At 45.5% G+C, this 20302-nt stretch overlaps 1 protein-coding gene across 6 annotated transcripts; it reads right to left on the reverse strand.

Annotated features, from left to right (window-relative positions):
* Positions 1-7: 7 nt before the first annotated feature.
* On the reverse strand, positions 8-19527 carry STAP2 (signal transducing adaptor family member 2). Of its 6 annotated transcripts, none has more exons than XM_061601188.1 (14): positions 19369-19527; positions 17725-17796; positions 16791-16922; positions 14747-14803; positions 13702-13832; positions 9577-9708; positions 9198-9267; positions 8251-8353; positions 6868-6951; positions 5429-5593; positions 4527-4562; positions 3846-3968; positions 2977-3071; positions 8-695 (listed from the first exon to the last, which is right to left on the reverse strand). In XM_061601188.1, the coding sequence occupies exons 1-13, from the start codon at positions 19462-19464 to the stop codon at positions 3013-3015; spliced, it is 1260 nt and encodes a 419-aa protein (XP_061457172.1). In that variant the 5' UTR covers positions 19465-19527; the 3' UTR covers positions 8-695; positions 2977-3012. The 6 variants fall into 6 exon arrangements, with proteins under 6 accessions (XP_061457172.1, XP_061457175.1, XP_061457176.1 ...); XM_061601191.1 differs by lacking the exon at positions 8-695 and adding an exon at positions 702-920; XM_061601192.1 differs by lacking the exon at positions 8-695 and adding an exon at positions 927-1182.
* Positions 19528-20302: the final 775 nt, after the last annotated feature.

A 20302-nucleotide genomic window follows, 5' to 3' on the forward strand; every position in this document is an offset into this window, starting at 1 on the left:
CACAATGTTTTCATGTTGCTTGATTTATTCACAGAGAGGGGCAAAGAGTTCAGCTAGCAGGTGCTCTGCCCAGTCCGTTAAAATTGGCAACAGGAACAGCTGCCTTTAGGAAACTCTTGGAAGCTCAGACGCTTTGTCCACCTAGCCTAGCATTGCCAACTCTGACTGGCAACACCTCTCCAGGCTGTTGGGCAGAGGGGGCTCTTTTCACCTGCGACTGGATTCTTTTTAACTGGAGATGCCAGAGGTAGAACTTGGGACTTTCTGCAGGCACTCAGCCACCCTGTAGCTCAGTGGCAGAGCATCTGCTTTGCATGCAGGTTCCAGGTTCAATCCCCAGGATCTCCAGGTAGGGCTGCCAGTCAGTGTAAACAGTACTGAACTAGATAGACCAACTGTCTGATTTGGTACAAGGCCTTCTAATACTATAGGAAAGGGGGAAGCTGCCTTATACCAGCTAGTGGTCCCATCTCACTTAGTAATGCCTGCTCTGACCGGCAGACACCTTGCTATTTGAAAGGGGAGATGTCAGGAATTGCACCTGGGACTTTCTGCCCGCAAAGCAGGTGTCGTGCCGCTGAGTAGAAACCGCCTTGCACCCGGGTCAGATTACATGTCTCTCCTGGCTCCATATCGTCTACAGCAAGGCCCCCCAAACTGTGGTCCGTGAGCTTCAGTTTGGGTCTGCAGCACATCTGTAAAATACGATTAAAGATCACACAGCGCCTAGCGCAGCGCATTTTAATGGCTACAACAGGCAGAAATGCAATTAAGTGGTCTGCCAAGACCTCAGGAATTTTCAAGGGGTCCTTGGGGAGAAAGGTTTGGGGACCCCTATTCTACAGTGGGAGGCGGGAGCTCTCCAGAGTTGCTGGCAGTCCACTCTTGCAATGGCAGCAGTTGATGCTGGGACCATTTGCCTGCAAAACAAGCAGTCCACACCAAACACTAAAAACATCTCAAAAACAAAAATCTTTAAAACATTTAAAGAATGAAACATCTTATAAACATCTTCACCAACTATAACCTCCCTCTCCCGCCATTTAAAGAAAAGAGCTCATTTCGCAGAAGGAAAACTTCTGGTTTCCGACATGATCAGTGGTCCTGAAAGCCCCAGGTTCGAGATTCCCCCCTGGTTCCGAATGGAGTTCCCCTTCCAAATCACCCTCGTGTCGAAGCCACCTTAGAAAAAGATAATCATTGCCTTGTACACAAACCCCCTCCAGAAGTCCTTTTAATTGCGCTCTCATGATGATTTGTGCTCACAATGCTTTCGGGGCAATCACACGAGCCCGCTTTTGACACTCCTGCAAACACTTCAGGGTGGTCCCGCTGGATTCTCGGCCCAGTGCCACGTTTTGCATTTCCATGGGAAACACGTAGCCATGCTCTGTTTGGGGCTATGGGATAAATTTGATCCCGTTTGCATCTCAAGCCGAATTGATCCAATTCGCACTTTCCAAAACAACGTGAGAGCCAAAACAGCCATCCTTCAGAATTCTCACGCGGTTCTCCAGCCGAAACCATCTTTACTAAAAATGCATAAGTTAGGGGAAAGCGTGCACAAGATGACAATACTGGTATAAATAATGTACAAGAATGCATTACATTAGGATAAACTGCTTGCAAAAAGAGGTGTCAAAACGGCACACAAACATGGGTTTATTAGGAGAAATCCGCACTGAAATGCTGAAGAATTTTCATGAGGTTACAATTGCAAATTGCTGCATTGTAAGAGCCCGGATGCGACCCTCGAACGCTGCGCTCTTGGTTACCAACATGCAGACACTGGCCACGTTGTTTTTTCAAAAATTAATTGATGCCACGCAACCAACTTCTGGCCTTAACAATAAATTTTCGATTTCCGCATAGCCCTCACATCAGCTGTGTCTCTTGTCGGCTTTACGGGTTCCTTCTGTGAGAGCAAATCCAAGCCACTTCCCCCCCCCAAAAAAAAACAAAAACTGTTCCCGGTGGAATGCAAAAAATGTCTAAGAAAAGTTTCTATGGAAACTTAAAAAATGAGAACTGAAATTCGTTCCATTCCCTACGCCTGAGTAAACGCACAGGATCGTGCTGCAAGGGAATCCTCTATTTACACATTAACCGGTCCTTGAAAACCTGCAGCTAAAGATCCCGGCTGGTTGCCTCACATCAGTAGGGGCATTTTAGGTCCCCAAATTGGTAGCTTCCCCCACCCTCCTAAGTGCCATGGTCTACAGCCTCCCAATGACCAGATCTCCCTCATATTTCTGCTAGACCCTTGCTCATGGCTTCTCCACCTCAGTGGTGCTGGGGAACATCAGGCTGAATGTGGCCCTCCAAACCTCTCTATATGGCCCTTGGGACTGTTCCCAGGCCACATCCCCTTGTGGCCTTGTTTTGCACCCTCCTCGAGTCAGGAATGTTTCCTCGAACTCTGGCTCGCCCTGATGGAGGGCAGAGAGGAGTGTGTGAGCATGTGTAGAAATATGCATGCATTGAAATGTGCATGCATTCCTCCACCCACTTTTGCCACTGGCCCTGCCCACCACTGCTGTGTGGCCCCATAGAAGGTAGTGTGGCCCTCAGGATAGAGAAAGATCCCCACACCCCCAATATAAGGTCCTTTTCTCTGACAGGCGAAAAGGCTTTTCCTGTCCCTCCCAACTGCCGCCATCAACTGCCACCTTTTCCTCCTGAAGCTTGAGCTCAGGCAGGCCTCAGATGGGCAGGTTTTAGCCTATAAGATTCCATCCAGTATCTTTAACAAGAAATAGGGCTGGCAGAGGCAGGGAGTTTAATACTTCCGGCATCGCTACCCATGTTGGACTATATGCCCGCAGTCTGGCATGTACCGACAGAATCTCTTCGGAATCCAAGATCGCAATGAGACAAGTGGCAGAGACTGACTGAGAGGCTGACACAAAGATTCCAGGTAAAACTCTGGCTGGCAGCTTTGGGGCGGGTCACCAGCCATCTCTGTCCTTTCCTCACCTCTTCCCCAGCGTCTTGGCAAGAGATGCAATTGCCTCAGTCTTGGAGGGTGGCTCTCCGTTCCTGGAGTTTGCGTTCCAATTCCTCGGCTATCCCTAGGAACGAGAGGTAAGCAGAACTCTGTGGGTCTGTGAGTGAGTCTGTTGGAGACAGGTCCACACTATGCATTGCAAGCACATCCGGCGCACATTTAAAGCGCATGACTTCCCCCAAAGAATCATGGGAACTGTTGCTTATTAAGGGTGCTGGGAACTGGAAGCTCTGTGATTTGCTTTTCAGGAACACTTTTTAAAAAAATGCATGTGCTTTCTTGATGCATTAAATTATAGTGCATGAGCAAGCTATGAATCATTAAATTCCCTGTTTCAGTTGAGAGTCACTGGTGGCTTAGGTTAATCTGAACCTCAGTCCCACCCCATCTGCAATATAGGGGATTAAAAATTGGCTTACTTTATGGAATTGTTGTAAGGACTACAATTCATCCATGCAGATGAACCCTTCAGAGCACTATGCTCATGTTTGGTATTATTATTAAGAAACCAAGCATCCTGAGAATCTTCACCTTTCATAAGAAAAGGATCAAATTTCTAGTCCTTAAGGAAATGAAGACTATTTTAAAAAAAAGTTTTAAAGAAGATGTTTGCCTACATGCCAGACCTCCTGGCTTAGATGCTGTTCCCCACTACACCCAGCTGTTTGGTGCCAGCTGGGGAATTGAGTAAACTCTGTGCATTCTCAAGGGCACCCTTCTCACTGTTGCACACATGCTAGAGTCAAAATTTAGCAGCGAGAGCCAGGCCTGGGAGTAAGTTCCAGAGGGCCCCAGCTCAAAGGAAGCCCTGGGCAGCAGCAACACAGACAGGACTTACCAGTGGGAAAATTTCTGGGTAATGGCATGGCCAGGCAAGAGTTGTAGCCTTCCATTGTTCTCCTCTGGCCAGGTCCGCTGGAAGATTTCTTGGGAGCTGCAAGCGCAGGGATGTGTTTGGACTCTGCAAGGTGGAACACGCAAAGGGAAATTAACAAGCAGCCTTTGGACTGGAGAAGTTCCTTCCTCTTCGAGTTTTTGTAGATATCTTGCAGCGGAGCACAGAACTAACTGATCTGTTAAGACTAGTAGTTGAAGGAATAAACTTATGGGTTATTAGGACAAAGTGATTCCTAACTGGCATCAGCTTTCATCTTCTGGCATATTCACGCTGCCCTGAGCTCCTACTGGGAGCAACGGCGGGATATAAATCTAATAAAATAATAAATAGATAAAATATTTACACAGCAAATCCTATGGCTCTGAGCAATAAAGGTCCTTCCTTCCTTCCTTCCTCTCTCTCTCTCTGCTCAAGCAAACCCACATTATAAAATGCTGCTTTTGGAGGAGTGCGCTTGCTTGTGTGTCCGCATTGCTAATTTCTCCCCCCACACCCAGAGAGAGAAAGCTGGTGGACAGTGCCAGTAATCTGTCACACCGGATTCCTTGTGCTCATTAGTGACAGGCCCATCTTACAAAAACAGCCCCGTTCTTAGAAGTGCTGCAAAGGACGTTCACTTACCTCTGGCTGGCTTGCTCTTTCTCATCTCAGCAACATCTGGTAAAAAAGGAAAAGAGAGGGGGGGAACTAAAACACGTCATCCAAGAGAAGGAGGGACAAAGAAGGAAACTCTCCCTTTCATTAATTTCCTTGTTACGTTTATATCCTTTCCCTCACAGCCAGATTCTTGCACTGAGCAGTAGATCCAGACTATATGACCTCTAAGGACCCTTTCAACTCTGTCATTCTGTGGCAAGCGATGGAAATGATGGTGTGAGCAAGATGGCGATCGTGTGGCAGTGTTTGAGCTCTCAATATTTGTTTATTTATTAAATTCATTTCTTACCTTTTCTTCCAAGAGCTTAAAGGTGGCCTTCACGGTTCTCCCCCTCCCAATTTTATCCTCACAACAACCCTGTGAGGTAGGTTAGACTGAGAGTCGATGACTGGCCCACGGTCGCCCAGTGACCTTCAAGGCTGAGTTGGAGGACTTGAACCCAGGTCTCCAAGATCCTAATCTGACACTCTAATCACTAAAGCACAATACCCACCTGGGTTTGAATCCCATCATCCCTGATTGAAGCTGCAGTCCAACAGTATCTGGATGGCCGCAGGTCTCCCACCCTTCCCTATTTCAGGGAATCAGCTGCTTAAGGGCTGTACAACCTAGTGGGTACGGCGTTGCACTTTGTCCAGGGACATTTGCATTCACATCTTTGCACAGTTACAAGCCTTGCTGTGTGACTTTGGGTTCAGTCGCTCACTCTCTTTCAGCTGAGCTCCCTCACAGGGTTGTTGGGAGAACAGCTGTTGTGGGCCATCCCTGAGCTTTGGGGAGGAAAGGTAAGATCGGTCGTACACAACTGCTCTGTCTGTCTGTCTGTCTGTCTGTCTGTCTGTCTAATCTTCCATCACCAACTGACCTTCATCATTCACATACGTCTCGTCTGGTGCGTCGTCTTCCTCATACACATTCTCCGGCAGGGCGGTCCGTGCTTTAAGTGTGGGCTGGACTGGGAAGACTGGTAGAGGAGGAGGCCGGCATCGAGGGGGTAGGAAGACCTGTTCTTCTCCAGGCATACCTGCTGCTGAGACAGAAGGATAGTTTGGGCATGAGGAGAGAGTTAATTCAAGCCTGTTGGGAGCAAAGCATCAGTGCCTGTAACAAGTAACCTGAGTCAGTGGGGGGCGGTAGACAAAAAGGCAACTCATATGCGTGCACTCAGAATGGCTTCGCTTCCCAAGAGTCATAAACTTTTAAACTTCTTTATTCTTCCAGCTGCCAGTCTTACCAGGCTCTTGATTTCTGCACTCCGCTTCTATATACCAGACTCCAGTCAAGCCACCCCAAGGAATTGATCCTGGGGACTTCTTGCCATACTTCTCAACTACTTGCCCACAGTAGAGGGAGCGAATTCCGTAGTTTAACTCTGTACTGCGTGAAAAAGTCCTTTTGTCTGCCTTGAATCTTCCACAGCAGTGTAGTGGCCCTTCACAATAGTCACAGCCACACTCCTTTCTAAGATTATACAACCTTCTAAGATTACAGAACAATCTGGCCAGGTCTGAATGCTGCTTTCTGCTTCTCTATCCTAGTTAATGTCTTTGCCCACAAATGGATGTCCCTAGGAGCTCATCAGCATGAAAGGGGGATGTGCTAGCTACTGAGAAGAGTGTGGTTCACTCACCTCCTTTTTCTCTGATTAGCAGGAAAGGACAAGAAAGGTGTTAGAGGACTCTTCCCAGTGGCTAACACACTCTCCTTTCATGCTGATTGGCTCATACGATGCTGGAGACAATGGGACCCTCTCCCAAAAAGATAAGGGGTCTCAACTCCTGAGGTCCTGGGAGACTACACCCCTAATCTTCCAGCATTCAGCTTCATTGGATGTCTCCAAGTTCTAGCGTTAGGTGAGAGGGAGAAAAATCTTTCTCTGTCCACTTTCTCCATGCCATGTGCCATTTTGTACACCTCTATCATGTCACCTCTGACTGGCCTTTTGTGCAAGCTAAAAAGCTCTAAATGACCTTCCCCCTTGATCATTCTGGGCGCCCTTTTCTGAACCTTTCCCAGATCTAGTTTCCTTTTTGAGGTGAGGTGGCCAGAATGGTACACCATCTTTGAGAAGCAGGCCTGGCAAACTGGACATGCAGAATGCTGAGCACCGCATGACAGCCCACTTAGAGATGCAAAAACTCTTCTCTTTCTTCCTCTGCTTGCGTAGAACTGCAATCTCAGGACCGGTTGCTAATCACGCTGGGGAAGTTAGGCTTAGCCTTCCAAGCACCTGCCCTCACTGAGGAGAGAAGTGGCGGTTGGAAGGAGTTTAGCCTCAAGGTTAGCATAAACCGATTGTAGTACCTTTTGGGAGTCGTAGTGGGATATTCGGCTTCCGGGGGGCCACCAGGGCACTCTCTCCGCTTTCTTTGTCTGTCTCCATGATCTCTGCAAAACGAAAAAGGTGGAGATAAAAGACGCAGTTAGAGAATGTTGCAGAATTCCAACAAAAAGAGAATCAGAAATTGCCAAAATTTGCCTACGTCTGGAACAAAAATCTATCCAGCGAATACCAATCATTATTCACTGCTGTTGTAATTCAGTCCACAAACGATACATAATTGTTGACTTTTTTGTTTTGCCCCGTTTAAATTGCGTTTGCTTTGCATGGGAATAAATGGCCTTTGCGCTGAAAGGAATGGTGTGGGAATAATCACACATTCGTTAATGTCAAATGTGTAACTTATACAAAGTGCATAAAAAATTGCATTAAAAGCATAGCACTGGGTGAAAAGCGAACAGCAGCAGAATGGAAACAGCGCTGATGGTGACGGAGACAGGTCAGGAGCAAAAGTGTTGCCTTCTTGCACGCTAACTGTGACTGCTGAATACTCTGGGATTGGGGTGAAGGGGCCATGCTGATATACACAAGTCTTTACTCTTTAGACACACAGGGGCTTTATTACAGCCTGCCCCACAGACCTCGTCATGAGAGCCTCAAGCCAGCATGGTCAGTGAGAGCCTCAGTAAAATCTGGAAGGATTTACATGAGCGAACTGAGCTCCTCCTCAATGGCAATGGTTCACACAGCTCCAGTATGTACCAGGGGTTCTGGAGAATTCCGACAGAAATGAGAGCAGAAATCTCCAATGTTTGTTGTTTGGCCCATGTCCAGAATGGAAACCAATCTAGCGAACTCAGTGTATATTTGCTGCTGTTGTTTTTAGTCTGCAAACGATGCGTAATTGACAAATCCCCCCCGTGTCCCATTTGCAATGTGCTTCCCCCTTGCACTGAAATGAATGGTGTGGAATAATGTAATGATTACATAATTAATTATGTAATTAAGTAAGTCAAATACCGCAAAAGCAGAGAGTGAGCCAAATAACGTGCTTTTTGCCAGAAGTTGAACTGCAGCAGAATGGAAACAGCGCTGCATGGGACGAACACAGGCCAGAACGGAAACTGATGCCTTTCTACATCCCTAGTATGCACAGATACCACAACCTCCACAAAATCTTGTGTGTGTGTGTGTGTGTGTGTGTGTGTCCTGCCTCCCTTTCTTTCCCAGGCCACACACATTTCCCCATGTTGAACGTCGCCTTTTGGGCAAATCTAAGAGTCTGTTTTTCAGCTGGGCGAACAGGTCCCTCAGTCACTCTCTCAGGAAACAAGGTATCTGTTGCCCCCTCTCCTAGAAACACCTCCAGATTTGAGGAGATTTGAGGGCCTGAGCCACAAACCTACCTAATGTCATTGCGTAGCTCTCGTCAAGAGACAGCGGTACAAGGATGCGCTTGCTTCTGCTTACAAAGAAATCCACCACACCAGACAGCGAAGAGCAGTGATACTGTGTAGAGAAAAGTTGCCTATAACATTGATAGGGCTTAGCTGACACTAAGGGTGCTCCACCCACTTGGGTGGATATGTTGATCTCATTTCAGTAAGCTCGTTTTTCCAATCTTGAGTTCAGCATGTGGAGGAATTCACTTGGAGGCTACTTGAACTGAAGCACATTGCAAGTTTATTCAAAGCTGAAGAGCCAATCAGAAAACTGCAGCTTACTCTGACTCTCTAAAAGATGGCACAGGCCTTTATAGGCTTTTCAAGGACCAAAGACTTCAGGGGAGAATACTCTCACATTTCGAGCATACGTAATACACAAGAAATTCCTTTAGTTCAAAGCATGCTGATTATCTGTAGGTTGCTAAGGCAGTTGTTAGGGAGTGCTTGCTAAACAAGGGTATAACACGTTCAAGTTCTCCCACATTTCCAAGCCCTCCCTATCTGCCCTGTGTCCCTGATCTGTGAGCTCAAGGGAGGGCCAATTTTGCCCTGCCCCAAAGAGAAGGCCACCTGCCCCGTCCTGCCCCAGATCCATCCCCAAAGCTATTTAGGGGCAGGTCTAGTTTTTTTTAAATTAAAAATATGGTCGGGGGGGGGAAGAGGAGATGCTGGACCTATTTTGGGAATAGGCCTCATCACCTTGGACAGCTCCTTGAAAGCTCAGACGTAAAGCTCGGAGTGGATTCATTGCCTCCCTGACACTGCAGCCACCAGTCTCTAGGGTCTCAAGCTAAGAAAGTCATCTGCCATGTGATCCTTTCGACTGGAGATGGCTCAGATTGCATCTGGGACCTTCTCATGCCAAGAGTAATGTCTCCCGCAACATAATGCTCGAACAACTATCTTACCTGCTCCTCAACGTCAATGATGTATTCTCCACCAACAAGGTTGACTTTGTAGTGCTTTATAGACACCGTCCTGCAGCGGAGAATTAAAAAAGGGAAATTCAGCAACGGCCTTCTATAACAATGGCTTCCCCATGTTAACGTCGGGTTTGGATGTTCCCCAGCTTGATGCTGGAGAATCTACAAGAGCGACAGACAGAATGGGTTGGTGACCTCCCCTCTGAGGACAGGTTGCAGCATTTGGGGCTTTTTAGTTTAGAGAAAAGGCAAGTCAGAGGTGGTGTGAAAGAAGTGTATAAAATCATGCATGGCATGGATAAAGTAGATACAGAAAGGCTTTTCTTCCTCTCTCCTAACAGAATGCGGGGGCATCCAAACACACCCGTTCACCTTCTGCCGAGTGGTAACTGAGACTCTATTGCCGTCTCCTCCCGGTCGCAATAACATATTGCCACAATTTTCATTCTTCTCCAGAAGGACTTCAGCCTCCGTCCTGGAGACCCTGAAGAAACAGCTGGAACAGGAATATAGAAGAGGTGTTCGGTAAACAACAGCCTGGGACAGCCTTGGTGATGCAGCTTTTTGTCTTAAAAAATGTCCTGTAAAGTGGGATTAATCTTGTGCTACGTCGCAAGTAGGGATGGAAAGATCTGTCCCTTTTGCTGCTCTTGGTGCCTAAGTTTCCCAGTCTGAAATTCTGTTCTCCACATTTCTGGAGAAATGTGGTCCGCACTCTTCAATGCAGGTAGTCTGCAGCCGGCTGTCCCCATGCAATATTCCTACTGATATTTAATTGTATTTTTACACCTTCTCTTCTTTCAAATATTGGACTTTATTGTACGTCCAAATTCCATATACCATCCAAATTCTATTGCAACTTGAAATGCAATGTAAAAAATAAAAGAAACAACTAAAAATACAATTGCAAATCAATCAGCATCTAACACCGTGCATTACAATCGCTACAACAAGGCAGAAAAATCATTAAGTGGTCCACCAAGGCCATCAGCAATTTTCAAGTGGTCGACAGGAAGTGAAGTTTGGGAATTGCTCTCTGCTGGTGTTCCACAGAACTACTTCCCCTATATACCTGCTCACAGAACCCTCGGGTTCCTGTTACCATTTCATCTCTTCTTAAGTTCTGTATCTACCTATATTATGTTTTTGTCAGCGTCACATTACTTGTGAATGCTTCTGCGCAGGTGAAGGCGAAGCACACGGGGGGAGGCAGACCGCTACAGCAGCAGCAGCAGTGTTGGAGGTGGGGTGGTTTAGGGAGTTGCCTGGGAGTTGGGTGGAGATATGGCAACCTGGGGAGGCAATGGTGACCTGTGGAGGGGAAAGGGGTGATGATGGGTCCACACGGCAAGGTCCAGAGCTTGGCCTCACCAGGTGGGGGGGAAAGGGGAGGGGAGACATGGCACCCCTGGTGTGCTGATGGGAGAAAGGGAGGGGAGCTCTGATGTCCCCTGGGGTGGTGGGGGGAAAGGGGAGGTAAGCTCTGGTGATGACGGGGGGAATAGGGGGAACGATGGCAAACTGGGGGGGGGGAGGAGGGCTTTGGTGACCTGGGAGAAAGGAGGCTTTATTGATGGTAGGTGGGGTTGGTAAGCGCAGCAAGCAGGGGTGGAGCCCCTAGTCTATTCATATCTATCTGTCAATCGGTTCAGTGACAAGCAGAAAGAGATCCCTGTATCTAATAGTTTTCCCAATTTTGATGCTATCAAGGGCATCTTGTTCCCCAAAATTTACTTCTGTGAGGGGAGTCTGAGCACCCTGAACAAACTACAGTTCCCAGGATGCTTTGGGGGGGAAGCCATGTCTGTTTAAAGCGGTATAAAACAAAAGGCAGCGACGACCACCACCTTTGGATGGTTTTAAAAGAGGATTAGACAAATTCATGGGGGACGAGGCTATCAGTGGCTACTAGCCACGATGGCTATGTTCTCCCTCTACTGTCAGAGGCAGGACCATTTGCTGGAGACCGAAGGAGAGTTGCTCTTGGGCTCAGGTGCTTCTTGTGAGCTTCCTGGAAGAGGTGTCTGGTTGGCCACTGTGAGGACAGGATGCTGGCCTAGATGTGCTACTGGCCTGATCCAGCAGGCTCTTCTTAGATTCTTAAGAGTGCATTAAAAGTGGACTTCCGGGAAGGGTGACTTAGCCTGTGCCTGCTTTTGAGACGGGCTCCTGCCTCAAAAGAAGCTTATTCAGATATATCAGTCAGTTTTTTCTTTTTTTTTTGACTGATTAAACTTCTCCCGGGTAGGGAGAAACGAAGAGATTAACCTCAAAGCCTATTTTTGTTGGGACGACCAGATCTCATTAATTTATGGGACGAGGTCCAGCCGACGAAGGTGGGACGGATTTTTAACAGCAAGCTCTATCTGATAAAGCGAACGTTCACCTTATCTTCTAAGAGAGAACGCACTAACAGGCAAGCACCCTTCTTTCTATATTTTTCTTTTACTTGACTTAAATTGTTGCTGTTTAAAAGAGATTTGCCAGATTGATCAGTTTTTGACATCTCACTGGGGAGCCATAACTTCTCTCTGCTACGCACTAATTAATAGCTTATCTCTGTTTTTGTTGCAAAAAGCTGTCCTGGATTTGCATTCTAAAGATACACACAGAAGAGGGATTTCTATTCCAGATTTTTATTTTGAAAAATATTATACTGTTTTGAGACTACTCTCTTTTTGGTCTATTTTATTTTGACGAATCTGTTTCTTGACGATTGCCATTAATTGCTTCGATCCTGGGAACTGCATTTTGTTTACTTAACTATTGGAGAGATAAGGCTGTCTGCTCTGTTTATACTGTGATGTCACCAAGTTTGGAGTATTAACCCAATTGTTGCTGAAATAAGAAGTGGTTTTCCTATATTTTTCTTTTAAAATGGCAATTAAGAAAGTGGCTGAAAATCTGGAAATAACTATGTTTCAGAAAATAATGGATGAGATTGAGATAATGAAAATTGAATTGAGTAAAATGAAGCAGGAGATTAAAGATATAAGGGTCCCTGTGAGAGAGGTGACCCTGGAAGGGGTCCCTGTGAGAGAGGAGACCCCGGAGATTGGAACAGGGGTCCCTGTGAGAGAGGTGACCCTGGAGACTGGAATAGGGGTCCCTGTGAGAGAGGAGATCCCGGAGATTGGAACCAACGTGGAACAGGAACAAGATTTGGAGTCTATGGACTTTAGAAATAAAATCTATTGTTTGGAACTCAATGTTATCTCTGAAGAAATGAATGAAGATTCTAGAGATAAAGTTATCAATGGCATGGATAATCTTCTGGACTGGAATGATGTGATGGAGCCCAATATAGAGAAAATCTATGGAATTAACTGCAGCCATGTGACAATGGAAAAACTTTTAAGAGATGACCCAGTGTATTTTGAAAAAAAGAACAGAGATATGATTTTACAGCAGTATTTCAGCAACCTATTCAGAATGGATGGCAAGAAAATATTTGGGATAGAGGTAATCCCCATCAGACTCTTACTATATGACTATGGCTTTGACAGCAAGATTATTATGGAATACTGATAATGGAAGATTGGATATTGAAATTACTGGACTTAACAAGACTACTGAAGATGGAAGATGGAAAATGGAACTAATAGAGATAATAGAACAATGGCTACTGAAATTATTGAACCTAACAGATTCTGATGTGATGGATTAATTGAAATGTTTATTTTGACTATGGTTATGACAATAAGATTATCATAATTAGTAATGAGATGGATTAATCGATATGCTTATCTGGAAAAAAAAATTGATAGATATATTTCTTAAAGAATTGAAACCTCTCTTTGACTTTTTGTGGAAAGAATAAAGTAATGTTTATGAGATTTGATGATTAAGTAAGATAACTACTGGAGGAAAGTGATTTTATAATATGACTTAAGAGACAGGATTGTTATATATTATAGACTTATAACTGATTTGATCTTTGACAAATGGGAAGTCAATATTTTACTCTTTATTTTTTATTTTTGTTTTTTTTTTCTTTTTTTCTTTTTGTTTAACTATTTTTGATTTTGTTTTTTGTCTTTGAATGTTTTATGATTTTGTCTTGTATGTTTTATGAAAATCTGAATAAAAATTATTGAAAAAAAAAAAAAAGAGTGCATTAAAAGTATGGGGTGGTATTTCATGCTACTCCTACTCAGGAAAGACCCACTGAATTTAACAGACATGTCTTACTTAGGGTCATTCATTTCATTGGGTCTACTCTGAGTAGGACATAGTTGAATACAGCCTAAGGCAGCCTTTCCCAACTAGTGTGCCTCCAGATGTTGTTGGACCACAACTCCCATCAGCCTCAGCCAGCATTGTCAATGGTCAGGAAAGATGGGAATTGTGGTTCAACAACATCTGGAGGCACACTGGTTGGGAAAGGCTGGCCTAAGGTGTGGCTGTGGCCTCACTCATTAATGCCACTGCTGTGTATAAGATGCCTTATTTCCACTATATATTCCGGTCACTTTTAGGGTCCACTCACTCTGGGAGCTCCTTCTCATCTTTCAGATCAGGCTGGTCCACCCTGGATTGCCGTTCCTTTTCCTTCTCAAGTGCTTCAGACAACATGTAGATGTGTCCAGGGAGCAAATTTAGTCTGGAAGGGACTTTCATCTATGAGAGAGCAGAGGTTGGGCGGAGTGTTACAGGTCAGCCCTGGATGCAAAGCAGAACTGATTTGCAATTTCATAGGGGGGGGCACCTCATTGCTAGAGACGATGCTTGGCAAGCAAGTTCTGAAGTCAACACGCTTCCCTCCTAAGGGCCACTTACAGAACCATTGAAATGAATGATCCTAAATTAAGTCATGTCTATCAATTTCAATCGGTCCATTCTGAGTAGGACTTGGTTGAATACAACCCATTCAAATGTACAGACCTAAATTTGTAGTGTGCTAATTTCAATGGGTCCACTGTGAGTAGGACTAACACGGGATGCAACCTTTTGGGATGAAAAATGTCCTCGTTTATCTCTTAAATGACCTCTCTGAATTGCCCCCAATGTCAGTTTCTCTTCCTGTGGTAGGTGGGTGGTGGGAAGCTTAAATTACTGATTGCTCTCAATATACATATATTTCCTTCCTGTCATACATATGATAAAATTGCACCATAAACATTTATTTATTTATATCCCACCCTTCCTCCTAGTAGGAGCCCAGGTATGTAAAGGGTAAGACGGTCTTTCAGGTATCCTGGTCCCAAGCTGTCTAGGGCTTTGTACACCAAAACCAGAACCTTGAACTTAGCCCAGTAGCTAATGGGCAGCTAGTGCAGTTCTTTCAGCAGCGGGTGACATTTGGCGAAACCCTGCCCCAGTGAGCAGTTGTGCCACCGCATTTTGCACCAGCTGCAGCTTCCAGACCAACCTCAAGGGCAGCCCCACCTAGAGGGCATTACAGTAATCCAGCCTGGAGGTTACCAGTGCGTGGACAACAGTGGTCAGGCTATCCAGCCAAAGCTGGTAAAAGGCCCTCCTAGCCACTGAGGTCACCTGGGCCTCTAGCGACAAAGATGGATCCAGAAACTCACCTCCACCATAGTGAGGATAAAACCTTTCCACATTTCACGGGATTCCAGGCTCTCCATCTGAAAAGAACAGTCCCATATACCCCATAAGTACTTTATGAACCTGAATTTGATTAACTAAATCAATCCTACAAACTAGGGGTAGAAAGTCTTGTGCCATCCAGATGTTACTGGGCTACTCCTCCTAAAATATCTGTGTTGGTACTTATTGTACAGGTAAACTACTTTGCAGGGCAGTATAACCTAAAGATAGGCCAATACCTGTGCTAATCCCTATTAGACATATGCAGGAACATGCTAGGTCGATTCGACCTAAAGATCTACAGATAACAGTACTGTACCCCCAGCTACAGTAGAAACAAAATCATAATGGATGCACAATGTCCAAGAACAATTGGTTTTAGTTAACAGTCTGTTTTGTTTTTAAATTTAGAGGACACGAGACAAACATAGGAATACATTTGTGACATATACCTGTATGATGAAAGGGTTGATGGCAGGAAGTGAGTTGACATACAAGGCATCATTATAGAGCCACGAGAGTGGCTTTATAATATAGCCAGCATGGATTTTTCGCATTCCGTAATGTTAAATTGAAAATACCCCCCATGCCATTCTGTAGCTTCCCATAAATTCATTTAAAAACAAAACTTCACAAAACTTATAGGCTCATCTAAGCAAAAATGTTTTAAGAAGGCACCGAAAAGGATACAGCAAAGGGGCCTGCTGGATGTCAAGAGGCAGGGAGTTCCAAAGAGTAGGAGCTGCCACACTAAGAGAACGATTTCTTATGAGTGCGGAACGAGCAACAGGGCCAGTTCTGCAAATCAAAGTTCTCGACTGGGTGCCATCCCACAAGTAAACTGGTCCAGACCTAAGGGTTTTATATACCAGTAGCAATACCTTGAACTTGGCCCAGTAACCAACTGGCAACCAGTCCAGATCCCTGAGCCGAGGTGCTATATGCCGACAGGGTCTCACTCCTGTCAGCAACCTGGCTGCAGTCTTCTGCTCTTCAACAAACCCTTTCCACACTGACTTCTCTGCTGAGTAGAGTTACCAACTGACCCATGGGCTGGCCTGCTCCTGCGCCTTTCTCAAATGCTCCACCTGCAAGAATCCACAGGGGGTCCTTTCTTTGTGGCACAAAGTTAAGTAGTGCCATGGTTAATGCCGACAGATCGAGCCGACTGTTAAAAGCGTAGGAGCCGGGGGCTCATGTAAGAAATTGGCAGCCATCTCACCTAGGAGCACCTGTGCAATATAACAGGTTCTGGAGGTTATTTGAGGGGGTGAAATCAATTTGTGTGATGTGCTTGCTGGGTGCGGCAGCTGTCCTTATTGCCTTGTATAAATAAAACGTGTCCTGGAACATACCCAACATTCTGCTTTGGATGGAGATCAGCAATCATTTTCACGTATATTTTATGTAAACTTCTTAGAGTTCCCAAACTTTTATCCCCCTCCCCCCCGCGGACCACTTGAAAATTGCTAAGGATCTTGGCAGACCACTTCATAATTTCCCTGCCTGTTGCACTTTTTAAGTGCGCTTTTTAATAGTCCTTGTATCGCTTCTGTGCTTTCTCATATTGCATTTTATAGCATCACAAGTTGCATTCCACAGAATTTGGGCTGGAACGCAATAAAACACAATGTGAGAAAGTAAACGAGCAATTTCAAATACATTTAAAAATCAAGTTGAATATTTAATGCATGCGTGCTGCGGACCACCTGAGCGGACCACAGTTTGGGACCCCCTGGCTTAGAAATTTCATGATTTAGTGGCATATAGATCCTGCTAAATAAACACAATTATTATTTTTGCATTTTTATCTTCCGCCTTTCCTCCAAAGAGCTCAAGGTGGTGTACATGTCTCTCCCCTTCTCCCTACTACATCCTTACAACAATCCGGTGAGGTAGGTTAGGCTGAGAAGCAGTGACTGCAGCTTTTGCCTATAGCTTGTGCAACCTGAGGAGACGGAAGCTGGCTCTCTCGAGTAGCCACTCCTTGTGAACTTCTATGACTTTGCAACAAGGAAGGCCTACCTTCAATTTCACCTCTTGGCTTCTCAGTTTTAGATTCAGCTTTGCTCTGTCCATAGACAAGGTGGCCGCAGAGCGAGGCGAGTTGTCATCAGCGAGGGAGACAAAGTCAGCCAGGTCAATCTTCTCAACGTACTGGGGGAGGAAGAGCAGGCAGATTCAGTGCTCAAGTTTCTAGCCCTTAAGATTATTCACTGACAGCTGGTATCCACTGGGACTGGTGTGGCAGAAGGCAGGGAGCCAATGAGAAGCAAAGCACTCATGCTAGTTTAGTCCCCATTAAGACAGGATTCACTAGAAAAGACAATAATGCTGGGAAAAACAGAAGGGAGTAGAAAAAGAGGAAGGCCAAATGAGATGGATTGACTCCATAAAGGGAGCCACAGTAGGGTTGCCAGTCCATGGCCTGAGACTGATCATGGCAACCCTAAGCCACAGACCTGAACTTACAAGATCTGAACAGGACTGTTCACGACAGATGCTACTGGAGGTGGCTGATTCATAAGGTCGCCGTAAGTCGTAATCGACTTGAAGGCACATAGCAACAAGGGATGGGTGAGAATTTCCATTCAGTTTCCACCCCCAGTCCCCATGCCTCTTCCTCCTCCCTGCTGAGTTCTACAAGGAGCAACACTGAGATTGAGGAGAAAGAAGCAAACAGTCAGAGCGACCACCTCCTGGGCTGGTTGTAAGTAAGAAAGCAGGCAGGCGCTGGCTGGAAGCAGACTGAGGTTGACTCCCCTTAATGGGCAAGCCTCCACTGCTTTGTGTGTAAGCAAACCTCCAGGTTCTCTTGAGTGTGGTAATGCCTCCCTCTTGCTTATCAGTGAACTGTTTTGATACCATTTCTGTTGTCACACAAGCACTAAATGCACGATGAGAGGAGCTAACTCCTTGTTTTTGCTGTGTCTTTTGTGTGTGTGTGTGTGACCATTACCTGGATATCTTTGTTGGTGTTGTAGAAATAGAGATGAAGCCCTCGGAGACCCGCCCAGTATTTCTTGTAATCCTGGTGAGGGGAAAGGGGAGGGGGTGTGGAAAGAGAAGAGCTATTATTTTTCATTAAATGTATACCCTGCCTTTCCTCTCAAAGGAGCCCAGGTCGACAAAACAGATCAAGGAAACAATTTAACAGAAAAGCAAAGAGTCTTAAAATAGTTTAAAACCTTCTAAAACCCAGTTACAGTTAAAAACTTTCTAAAACCCAGTTACAGTTAACAACATTCTTTCGTCAGTGATCTTCAGGTTGCCAGGAGCAGTCCCTTTCAGCTACCAAACGCCTGGCTAAACAGGAATGCTTTCAAATTCCTCCTGAAAGTCAATAGTGACAGAGATGACCCTCACTGGGGTGGGCATTGCACAAATGGGGGGCCACCGCAGAAAAGGCCCTGTCACAGGTCAGCACCAACCCAGGCAGCCCTCAGCGCCAGCACCACTAATGAGTTAGAGCAGGGGGTAGGGAATATTTTTCAGACTGAGGGCTGCATTTTCTTCTAAACAACCTTTTGGGGGCCACAAGCCAGGGTAATGTGTTATCACCAAAACAGAGGCCAATGGCTAGAATTTAAATAGAAATTCAGCTCAGCTCACCCTGTTGGGGAAGACTCGGCATCTGTTAGGGACGGGTGAATCTGTCCATTTCAGTTCCCATGTCAGTTTGCAAACTTAAAAAAAAAAAAATCATGACAATTCCTCAGCGTCTTAGTGTGCCTTTCTCCTAACGTACACATTTTTGTGAAAGGAACATGCAAAATGACATTATATTAGGAGAGATGGCTTGTAAAAAGTGTGTCAAAAGTGGAGAAATTTGCTGAAAGTGCTAAAAAATTTGCATGAGGATTAAAAAAAATAGCAAATTGCTGCGGAAATCAGGGGAACTGAATTTAAGATTGGGAAAATGAGAAATTGAGAGAACTGAAATGGACAGAGCCTCCCATCCCTAACATCCCTTTTGCCTCTTCTGAATCTCTTGCAAAAAGCCCCAGTTGGACGCCCACCCCCAAGCATCGGGAGAATGAGGGGATGGTATGCAAAATCTCCTCTTTGTCTACTGTCTCCACACTATGCATAACCTCAGCCATTGCTCCTTCCTTAAACTTAAAAAAAAAGAGAATATAACAAAAGTTGTCATAGGGAAGGTATGTTCGGCCTCCTGATCATTTGGGTCATTTTTTCCACCTTTTCTCAGATCTACCAGATCCTTTTCTGAGACTCTGGGACAGCACACAGTAGTCTAAACAACAACAACAACAATAGCAGCAGCTCAGGGCAGCAAACATAAACAAAACAATTTAACAAGTAAAAGAAAAACATTCCAAAACACAATTACAATTGAAAATACTCTAAAACACAGGTAAAAATATTTTAAAGGACAAGTTAAAATATCCTAAAACACAACTTAAAATACGGTAATGTGCCCAATGAAATGTGGAAAGCAACCCAATGGTGTTTGGGGCCCCTCTCCTAAGGGGGGCCCCAGGCACCTGCCCTAAACGAACCTCAAGCTAAACGAGCTTGTGAGCTGCATAGGAAGCCCGTTTGATTTCCTGCTCCCCTTTCGGGATAAACCCTGAAGACTCACCTTTTGCTGGGGACTCTTCTTCTCTAGGAACCCTTCAAAATAGTGGGGTGGTGGAGCAGCCTTGGGTTTGTTCCTCCAGATTTGTGGCAAAGCCATTTCCTGCCCCAAAGCCCTGACAATCTCCAGCTACAAAGAGACTCTCGCCCAGAGTTCAGAGTCCTACACCAGGAAACAAAATGCAATAAATTAAATGAGCTAGTTTACTTCATTCTTTCTCCCTCCCCTTTCCCGAAATTGCCCCTAGGCCCTCCCCTTCACTGGTTCAATTGGGCAGCTGGACCTTGGACAGGTGGATCCTCTTGGGGGGCGAGAGTTGGCAATGTTTCTTCTCCACCTTCCAAGACAAAGTACAAGAGAGAACTGCACTTTTTGCTGACAAGAGCTTAATCTGAGCCAAAGCTGTGTATTCTCTCCCAGAGCCCCAGGACTCAGTCTTCAAACAAGAATATAAGAACATAAGAAAAGCCTGCTGGATCAGGTCAGTGGCCCATGTGGTCCAGCATCCTGTTCTCACAGTGGCCAACCAGGTGCCTGGGGGAAGCCCGCAAGCAGGACCCGAGTGCAAGAACACTCTCCCCTCCTAAGGGTTCCGGCAACTGGTTTTCAGAAGCATGCTGCCTCTGACTAGGGTGGCAGAGCACAGCCATCATGGCTAGTAGCCATTGATAGCCCTGTCCTCCATGAATTTGTCTAATCTTCTTTTAAAGCCGTCCAAGCTGGTGGCCATTACTGCATCTTGTGGGAGCAAATTCCATAGTTTAACTATGCGCTGAGTAAAGAAGTACTTCCTTTTGTCTGTCCTGAATCTTCCAACATTCAGCTTCTTTGAATGTCCACGAGTTCTAGTATTATGAGAGAGGGAGAGAAACTTTTCTCTATCCACTTTCTCAATGCCATGCATAATTTTATGAGGAGGCTCTTTGAGCATGTCCAG

This window comes from Rhineura floridana, chromosome 18 (genome assembly GCF_030035675.1).
Source record: "Rhineura floridana isolate rRhiFlo1 chromosome 18, rRhiFlo1.hap2, whole genome shotgun sequence".
In the NCBI taxonomy this organism is placed as follows: Eukaryota; Metazoa; Chordata; class Lepidosauria; order Squamata; family Rhineuridae; genus Rhineura; species Rhineura floridana.

Bases quoted from the DNA above. Each gene is read 5' to 3' on its own strand.
- STAP2 (XM_061601188.1), bottom strand. From the start codon at position 19,464: ATGGCTTTGCCACAAATCTGGAGGAACAAACCCAAGGCTGCTCCACCA. The intron at 17,797-19,368 runs GTGAGTCTTCAG...TCCCCTCACCAG, and splicing joins AGAAGAGTCCCCAGCAAAAG to GATTACAAGAAATACTGGGC. The intron at 5,594-6,867 runs GTACTACAATCG...CTTCTGTCTCAG, and splicing joins CCCACTACGACTCCCAAAAG to CAGCAGGTATGCCTGGAGAA.